At 35.3% G+C, this 10213-nt stretch overlaps 1 protein-coding gene across 6 annotated transcripts in view; it reads right to left on the bottom strand.

Moving 5' to 3' along the window:
- Nucleotides 1-876: 876 nt before the first annotated feature.
- Nucleotides 877-10213, bottom strand: part of AP1S2 (adaptor related protein complex 1 subunit sigma 2) — a 30697-nt gene continuing 21360 nt past the window's right edge. For 2 of the 6 annotated variants that reach the window (XR_006102718.1, XM_042456194.1), the window contains 2 exons: nucleotides 3213-3221; nucleotides 877-2638 (listed from right to left, as the gene is read on the bottom strand). Coding sequence is in view for 3 of the 6 variants with exons in the window: in XM_042456194.1 (XP_042312128.1) it covers nucleotides 2591-2638; nucleotides 3213-3221 (57 nt within the window). In the remaining 3 variants the exon portion in view is untranslated. Of the gene's footprint in view, nucleotides 2639-3212; nucleotides 3222-4904; nucleotides 6168-10213 lie in introns of those variants that run through there. The other 4 variants (XM_042456196.1, XM_042456195.1, XM_042456198.1 and 1 more) reach the window with 2 other exon arrangements.

The following is a 10213-nucleotide window of genomic DNA, read 5'->3' as shown; positions in this document are numbered from 1 at the left end:
GAAATGTGACTCCATTAACTTGCATTATTCCATACTACACTTCAGCGGTAAAACTGAAAAATGGCAAGAATCAAAATGAATTCAGCTTACATGAATGAATCCAGTTCTGACTGTAACACAATATGGATTACCTTGGGATTTTAACAGAATACTCCTACTACAGAAGTAAATACGGTCGGCCCTTCTTATACACTGATTTTTTTATTCACGGATTCAAGCATCCACGGTTTGAAAATGTTCAAAAAAAGTATAAATTTCAAATATCAAACCTTGATTTTCCATTTTTTATAAGGAACACCATTTTGCTATGTCATTATAACGGATTTTGTTATACACAAGGATACTGGAATCAATCCCCAGCATATAACAAGGGTCCACTGTATATTCCTACTGTAAAACGGTCAAAACCAGGTTTTAATATTGCTAACTCATGCAAACTGTTACAGTTAAGTTGTATTTGTATTCTAAAAAGGAAACACATAATTATAAGTACAATAAGTTCTATTCTCTGTCCACACATCCAGGGAAAAGAAGAAAAAGTAAGAAATCTGTCCTGAAATACTGTTGGTGCCTAAACACTGCATTTCTCCCCGTGATTAGGCAAAACAAAATAGAAATGGGGGGATAACTTTTAAAAGGCATTCCATCTGATAGAGTATATGCACTAAATTACACTCTAAACTATTTTTAATTCTGAAGTAACAGCTGGAATATACCCTATATGTGAGTGTGTATTACAGAAATAAGTTCATAAGTTTTTCTTAGAAAAATGGTTGCATGGTGTTAGGATAGGTTTATGTGCTTAAAAAGTGTTTGCTGCATTTTGAGACAGAAACATGTCTTCCCATCAATTATTAGAATAGACAGACAGAGTAATGGAGTAGAAATGGACATTTATTACAACTAAACTGGTGTGATACTAAGACAGTGTCCACATAGCGCATGTCACAATCACAAAGCTTTTCCAACCAAGCACATACAAGGCAACAGTGTAAACTTTAAATATGGTTTGAATACAAACAAAAACTGCTTTTCAGTGGCAAGTATTTCTGTCCCTTCAGTGTCATGCAAAGGGCCACTCTAACATCACCTGAAATTCATTAGTCCATGTTTTCCCAGAGTGAAATGTAGAACACAACTCCTGTGTACCTTATGCAAACATGATTATTTTCATAAGGCTTCTGCTGTAGTTAATGAAGCAAGAAACAACTATGTTTCAAATTCGTGGCACTGTTTAAAGCATTTGAATGCTTTTAAATACACCAATCACAGCAAGTCGTTACATGGAGAAGTTGCCAAGTGAGAACACATACAGGTTATTACATATGGGGGAAGTTACACTGCTTTTCACAGCATGTGCTCTGTACTGAAGCTTTCCAAGCACTAAGATATAGGATATACAGCAAAACACACATTAGAGTAAATAAGTTATGGCTTTGTGATACCTTTGCAGCCTAAACCTATGCAAGTTTATTTGGAAGCAGGTCCTGTTATATTGGGGCCTACTGCCAAGTAAAATGTGCATGTCATTGCAGCCTGGTTTTTTTCTTGTGAAAACATGGCAGTGATTTAAACAAAGTTTCCATTTTAAGGCTTGTTTCTATGATACAAAGAAATGCATTTTAACAAAACCTAACCTTGTGCAAGGTGATATGAAGACTGATATATAGCTACATATTTTCAAACTCTACAAGCAGCTGCTCAAGTCCTAGTTTAGACATAAAGTGGATGATACTTGTAAAAATGTTAAAGACAGATTGAAGCTTGGTAATATTCTCTTTCTACATGTTTCCCTTTGGGATTATATCACTGTATCTCAGTGTGTTTTGAATTAATTTTCCTTTACACTTTCCAAAAGACTATGTATTCAATTCAGAAAGCATTTAAATTTAGTAAAAAAAAGATAAGTTTTTTTTTAAAAAAAATCATTATGACCCCAACCTATTTCTCTTTGCAATGCATTAACTCAGTTTTCTGATTGAATTTACAATCTCATCATGATCTCATTCATTAGAATTTCTAATGAAATCCTTTAAAATTCAATTATTAGAAATGAAGCTACCAAGACAGTTCACAATAGTTTGATTTTACAGACCTTAATAAGATTCTTTGGTATAAATGAAATAGTCACAAAGTTATTTCCCCCCAATCTTATGTAATAACCTAAACTGAGTTTTAACAAATGCTGACTGTATAATAACGAGTCTTTGGTTACACAAAGCCAAGTTCTATGTTAACACATTTCACTTTCTTACCATGTTACTGTTTTTCAGTATATGGCATAATGTAAAATTATCTGACACATGATGGCAAAGTAAATTTTTATGAAATCACCTTAATTGCCATTTATTATTTATGTTACTGTTGCTTAAAATCCCTTTTAATTTTTTTCCACAAAAGCTTTTTAAAATTATGCTCCCTTTTCCAATTTCACAGTAAATGGGTTTTTTTCTTGTAGGCCTGAATGAAGTAGCTCAGCAGAACAGTAATACTGACAAATAGCATCATAACACCATTAGCTAACATTAAATGGAGGCAGTGAACATTTACAGGTATATGAAACACCATGTAAGACATCAGCAAACGAGGTTTATGTCAGTCCAATTTCTTCAAGTACACTACGAGGGGTCTCCGCTTCCTGTGGAAGGAAAATTAGAGAGTGAACAGATCTTGGGCTCCTGTGGAAGCACACATTGCTATTTAACAGGGAAGTAAGAAACTGGCAAGCCCACCTCTGTGTATTCCTTACCTAATAAAATTCTATGAAATGTATGGGGTCAACAGCTGGCTTGAAGGCACACAGACACAAAACTAGTGCTTAAAGAGCACACCCTTCGTTTCAGGAGTTTTCTGTCTTTCATACATATGCCATTCCTTGCAACCCCCCCCCCTTCTTTGAGTCAACTGGCAGACAGAGAATTATGAGCTTCTGAACACAGAATCTTTGAAATGATATGCCTAAAACCTTTGGGAAGCACCAATCCTAGTTATGTTTTTTAGTAGTTTAGAGTTTCAGTGATGTATATGTCAAGATCACGTGGAATTTTTAATACTCTCGAAGTGATCTGAAAGTGTTTGGCAGCAAAACTGTAAGGTATGAGAGAGGTTCCATTTTCCTAACAATCCTTTCTGTAACAAAACAAAACAAAAAAAAAACATGTTTTGTTAAAAGCACAACCTGTAATTTTGTTATTAACAGAATAAATACTTACTTTAGCATCCTAAATAAGGCATAGCCAAAAAAAGAGAGAATCAGAATTTAGCAACAATTCCTCAAAAAAGGCAGTGTTAAACGTGTATAAACATACATTTTAAATTACAGCGTTCCAGAAGAGGAACACAAAGTGATCACAAAATTTCAAAAGTCATGTTTTAAAATTTTCACTTTAAAAGAAAAGCATTAGCAAACAAACGATGTTCAGTCTCATCACTGAAACCTGACAATGTTGATAGGCTTCAGTCAAGGACCTTAAAACCAAGAAACATATCTTTATCACATTTTTATATGTTTTAGAAATTGTGTTTTGAAAAATCGATGAGTGAAAAGATAAAGAGTGTCACTAAAAATATGCATTGTCATCAAACTAGAATGGTTCCAGGATGTCCAGATTTGCAAAGGTGGCATGATCTGGCATTCCATCACTATCTGGCTTAAACTGGAATACAGTACATGAACTACCTTTCCATTTGAATCTCTATTTAATCCAGCTATAGCTGATCTGTGCAGAGATTTTTGCTAACAGGAAGATCCACAGCAGGAAAACCACCATCCTTACAATTCATGAGGTAAGCTACCCATTTAGGCCTCAGCAGATACCCACCAGTGGATCCACTTCAACAGGTCAGTGTCAATTTCCCACTATTTTGTTAAAGATGTTTTTAAAAACACAGACAGGGTTCCTTCTGTGCTAGTGGATCTCTATCAGGGTGGACAAAATGCATCCTGCACACCACATGTGGCCCTCCAGAATCCCAAAGAAAAATTAAATTTTAAAAAATTGTGCCAAAATTCAGCAGCAAACCATGAAATGCACAAAATTAAAAACTAATTATTGTGTCTGTGGAAACTATTTGCCATGTGTACATCAGATGAAAGTCAAATCAGATACATTTAACATTAATTTATATAATTTAATAATACTTAATTAAAGAATTGATTCAGGGATTTTCTTTATTAATAACGAGGGGGGAGTTACTAGCAATCTAATAAATCTTTCCAAATAATCATCAAGTAAGAATGGGGTATTTTTAAAATAAATAATGGAACCTGAAATGTATAAATACAGTAGTCTATTTTTACCAATTTTATTTTTCTTTCCCTTTAAAAACACAGCTAAATTTTGCACCTTTCTTCTGAGCCCCTGTCCAGTAAGTGGAAAAAGAATGGCTAAGCCAAGCTTTCTAACACTTGTCCAACCAGAGAAGTGGTCCCTGACCCCACAAAAGTTGTCCACTCTCTATATACTCACAAGAGATTAATGTTCTTCTGGGTAACTGAACAAATCCTGGAAAACCAACTAATGTAAATACATTATAACTGTAATATACAAGTGCTTGTTAATTTTTACTATTTCTAGATGGCTAGTAAAATTTAAAAGTTAAGTCTTTCAGACTTTAACAAATGTACTATCAGCAAATAGTACTACAGAATCAGTATTGAGGATTATAGATACTCTATCTGGGGGGAATTAAAATATACATTTATAGCAATGGTCAAATGTAATAAATGTGAGCTGCTGTTTGGAAATGTGTAATTAAGGAATTATTTTAGAAATAATTTGTACAGTGTAGTTAAGTGTTTCACAGGTTTCCAGACCAAATTACCAATGGCAAATTGCACAAACAGGAAATATATCACAGCAGAAGAGATGGGAGGGGGAAAAAAAAGCCATTCACGTGAGAAGTGCATGCAATACTTTATTACAGACATGCCAGGAAAGCTAATTCACAATAATTTGCAAGCATGCAGGAATATAAAACTGTAACAGACCACAACAGCTCATTAGCACTCCATGCATAGTACTTTAAAGATTCAGCCATTAACAGAATGCAATGAAGCACAACCACATACATTCACATAAGCAATACCAATTTTTATAAAATTATGCAGGTATTTCCTATGATTTACTAGTAATATTTCTAGAAATGTTGCAGAATTGGTATTTAAGCCCCTCACTGTTGAGAGTGTTGATAGTTATCTTGATAATACTTAACTGAAATTTTCTATCACACAATGGTTGATCAAACTAACCATTCTCTCCTATTTTTTAAAATTAACTTTTTGAAAAACATAGCCACTGTATAATTTAGTCACTTTCCAAAGCAGAAGTGACTTTTCCTCCTTGCGCTGTTCACATTTCAGAACAGAAATTGCAGAGTAGCAACTTTACTTTTTATTTATAGTGTATACATTTCTGTGGATGTCTCCAGATGGTTACCAGCAAGTAGAGATATTGCTTGTCCTTGCAATGACTAAGTCAGCTCCATTAGTGAGCATGAAAATCAACTCCAATGCTGCAGTGAGTGGGAGAGCCCTTTCAAACACTAGAGGAGTACCATGTCCACTGAAGCTTTTAATAATGCAAGATCAGAGTGCTTAATTTTAAAACTCGTACAAAGAAGTCAAGATGGAAAGCACTAAAAATTACTTTCTAAAATAGATTTTTTTAAAAAAAAAATCTTCAAGGTTTTTAAATTAGGTACTGTCTATAAGCCCTGTTTTAAATACTTGTTTGTTTAATGAGCTTAAGAATAAGGATATCTATTTTGCACCTACAAATAACAGCTTTATATCCAGTTTGATAGAATACTGTGCCAAGGGTTTTGAGTATTTAAATTATAAAATTAGGCTCCACATAGTATTTCAGCTTGAATATTACATGCTATGCCAAGTGCTAATGACAGATTTAAGTACTTTAAAATGAAAATAATGACATGCTGACAAGACAAATGAAAGGAAAAACACAGACATTGCAAATGGTAAGACAAGAAAATATACAAACAGCAAAAAAATAACAGTGTGATATTGACTAATTTGTTCAAGATGATTGGATTCACCAAGCTGAGGATAAGTGTTCTGCCATGAGTAAGTCAGCTTTATTGCTTCTTTTATGCATGATGAATGAAGTCATTTAATATACTGGGACATTAAAGTATTCATGACGTGGCTACAAAAGAAATGTGTAGATTCTTTGTAAATAGTACAGAATTTTGCATGCATACAATATTTACAAATGGCTTTTTTATTCAGTACTTCTATTAATGCTTATTAGGAAATTCTTATTAATGTTTTTATTGTTTTCCTATCCGATTTTTTGAATTACATGCACTGCTATAAATGTTATGTAGGCTGAAAAAGGTACATTACCATAATACATAGTTTTTGAACAACCATACATCACTGCAGGTTTTCTTTTTCTTCTTTTTTATATAGTGTATGTTTATGTTTTCTTGATTCCCCCCCCCCCACATCATACTCATTATGGCTGATTTGCACTGTGTATACTTACTGCTATATTTCATTTGTTTGCATATGGATAAGTTTAGTAAGAAAAAGAAGAACACCATCTGTATACTGCTGGAATCAACACCAAATTAACATATGGGATCATATTTTATTTGTACTTTCAGCAACCAAATTTTGCTTCTGGGAGAGAAACTGTGTCTGCTTTTTCATGTATCTACATCCAACTGGATCACTACTGATTTGTTTCTTAGACAGTATGAAAGCTAGCATTAATTGTGGCGCAACTTTTGATGGCATTTTGGTAGGTTCATATAAAGGTATTGCCCAACAGTGAGTTTTGTATTTCCTTCCTCAATCATAATCTAAAGAACTGATTCTTTATAAGCATCAGTCACAAGACCACATTCCTTAATCCATTTTAAAACCACCTGCATTAACATTCCAGGCTGCCTAACTGCTAATCCAACTACACAGAGATGGAGATTTGGCTTTGTGGATTTTTGCCATTCAAGGCCATTCACAGCATCTTAAATTCTCTCATGTTTTCCTAGGAGCAGCCTCAGTATAATCAGATCACTGAAGGAATGAATTCCAGAAAGTCTTTAAACATGCTCCGAAAATTTTCATATATAACAATCTATATGCTTTTATGCATACTATTTCAGACATATAAGTACTCCAGATGTTCCTACAAATTTGTATACATCTTGTGTTTTCCCCAGAAACAAAAATATATTTGAATTGGCCTATTGTTGTGCCTCAATCCCCCTGAGAGAGGCAGGAAAATATAAATAAATATTATTGTTGTTGTTGTTGTTGTTGTAATAAATGGGACTTAAATGGTAATTAAGTCCCATTTATTTTAATGGGTACTTTAGTTGGGACTAGCATTGGATTTAGTCAAATCACACTGAATCGATTTTTTTCTTAGTGAAGTTGAAGGCTTTCACAGACAGCATTCATAATTTTTATGGGTTTTTTGGGCTATGAGACCGTGTTCTAGAAGAATTTTTTTTCCTGACATTTTGCCAGCAGCTGTGGCTGGCATCTTCAGAGATATCTGGCAATGCTGGCGAAACATCAGGGAAAAAACTCTTCTAGAACACTTACTCATAGCCTGAAAAACCCACAAAAAACTATTTTTTCTTGCTACTTGTAACAATCTGACAAATCAGTTAATACCCCCTGCACTGTCTATTTTTTAATGAAGGTATTGAAAAATGTTGAGGCATGATTTTTTTAAAAAATTATTCATGTGTGTGCGCCACCCACCCACCCATACTTTCCATAAGATGTTGCCCAATTTGCTAGCTTTATGCCCATTTATTATGTCACTAATTAATTCACTAAGTTCAGTTTATAAAACTGTATTTTTAAAGGTATCAGGAAAAAAGCTTGCTGTAGAATTTATTTAGCAATTAAAAAAGGGTTCCATCCCATATAGGAACAAAAGCACACAGCTATATCTTTTAACATTTCTATACAAATTCACATCATCACTGAGAATACCTACAGGACCAGGGCAAAAATCAAAACCTTGTGCCCCATTTGTTTTAGCTTACAAAGAATAAAGAACAAGGAAAACTAGTGAGGAGCCACTGTGTGTGCATGACTCCCACTGAGTCTTGCAGGGCTGTAATTCCTCATGCAAATGGCAGTTTGAACAAGTCAAGGAACTAGCTGGAACTTTTCATCGCATGCTGGCTTCACATACATTTATTTATTTCCATGTGTGTGTGTAAATGAGCAGGGTGATTTGACAGCAGACTCAAATGAGACATCTGAAATAGTTCTATTATAACTTTTCGCCTTCAAAATATAATTTAAAATGTTAAAACATTAACATTCTCTCCCAATCGACTTTTGCACTCCCCTCCCTCTGATGTTCACTGCCCACCTCTACTGTAAAAATAATTTGTAAGGATGTTTATTCCCATTCAAGTAAGGTAACTTGTTTATGATTTAACAACAAAGTCAACCCATCTCTTAGTTTTAAGAAAAAAGGGGCAACAGCCTCACAGGATACAATGTGATAGGAACCATCAGTTTCACTAACATTCATAAATGCGTGCAGATGTCTCAGGGTAGAACTTGCAAAATCTTAAAGCTTATTCCTGAAACACTTTCTTCTAACTATGGTGACAGTTGGGATTGCATCCTACAGCTCAGATCACGAGGCAGAACTGTAAAAAAGCAGCTCACGTCTAAAAGGACGCCATCCCTTCCTGGAATCCTGTACAGTTGTTCCAACTAAGCAGCAGCTGACTTTACACAGTGTGAGACCTTTATGCTCAAGCTCCTTTTCCGCAAGCTCTCAGACAGACTGGAGAAGCCTCTACATATTCCTGTCAGTCATCCTCTTACAAATCATCTGTTTATCTTTTACTGTGGCACCATCTCCATAATTAACTTATCACTACTTCAGACACACATTTCTGACCTTCCTATCATTGCACTGACAGCCTGATTTGGGAACCAATGTAGGACAGAAGCTCACCTTGTGAGTAAAAGCTGTCACATAAGGATCAAAATCAAACCTAAATTTAGCCTTGCGCTACCAGTACAAACAGAAGCAAGCCAAGCAGAGCATAGTTTGCCTTCTTACTACCCTCTCTCAGTCTACATTACCATGCCAGTCAGTACCTCATGAAGGATCACAATTCATGCCTGAACCTATGCTGATAAAAGTTTTTCCTGAAAGGGTATCACAATGAACTATACTGTATGATTACTATATATTAATCCATTAGTCTAATGAACAAATATGAAAGAAAAGCAACTGATGCATATGGGGTTGTAGAAGGCTACTATCTCAGCTACCATCCAGCTGGCTGCAACTCAAGACAATTAGGCAGTTGTGATAAACCCTGAATGGGAGTGATCTAGACTAGAGACCTAAGGTCTAAATGTTGCCATTTTGAAGTCTATTAGAGGGCCACATAACTGCTATTGCAATTGCAACTTTGGGTGACCAAAAGTGTTGTTGCATCACTCCTAGTCACATTTGAAGAGGTTGGGGGTTGGAGAGGGGTTGATGTTTTGGGATTTGACATGCTCAAACACCATTTTAAAGCATGATTAAGAAGAAAATACTATATTTAGGCTGAAAAAACAAAGGATTTTGGCCAAAATATTTGGGGGTGGGATGTTAGCATAATGTCACTAGAATTTCAACTTACCGGACACAAAGGACTGTGTAATTCTTGATCTATGGTCAATCATAAAACCCAATCTGAACTTTTCAGTGCCCTAGACAACAGGGTTTCCCTGGCCATAAATGCAACTTGGAGCTAATTATATCTATTTTCTTTACTATTTGCATTGTATGTGTGTGTTGTGTGCCTTCAAGTCGTTTCTGACTTATGGAGACCATAAACGGAATTTATCATGGGTGGGTTTTTTTGTTTTTGTTTTTTGGCAAGATTTGTTCAGAGGAGATTTGCCTTTGCCTTCCCCATAGCCTAAAATCATGTGACGTGCCCAAGGTCACCCAGTGGGTTTCATGGCCAAGCTGGAAATCGAACCCTGGTCTCCAGACTTGTAGTCCAACGCTCAAACACTAATTTACACCAATAAGAACTAATGTAATAGAGCATTAACGTATTTTGCTGCACATCAGCCTGTGCTTGGTGGAATTATCCCCCACACCCAATATCTTAGGTATGTAACCCTGAGCCTGGATGCTCAGGTTTCAGCATTAGCCAAGTGTACTCAGATCCCCTGCTCTGACCATCACCTCCCACTCCC

Source organism: Sceloporus undulatus, chromosome 3 (assembly GCF_019175285.1).
Source record: "Sceloporus undulatus isolate JIND9_A2432 ecotype Alabama chromosome 3, SceUnd_v1.1, whole genome shotgun sequence".
Lineage (NCBI taxonomy): Eukaryota > Metazoa > Chordata > Lepidosauria > Squamata > Phrynosomatidae > Sceloporus > Sceloporus undulatus.
Note: the sequence above shows the minus strand (reverse complement) of the source record. Positions and strands in the feature narration are given on the sequence as shown.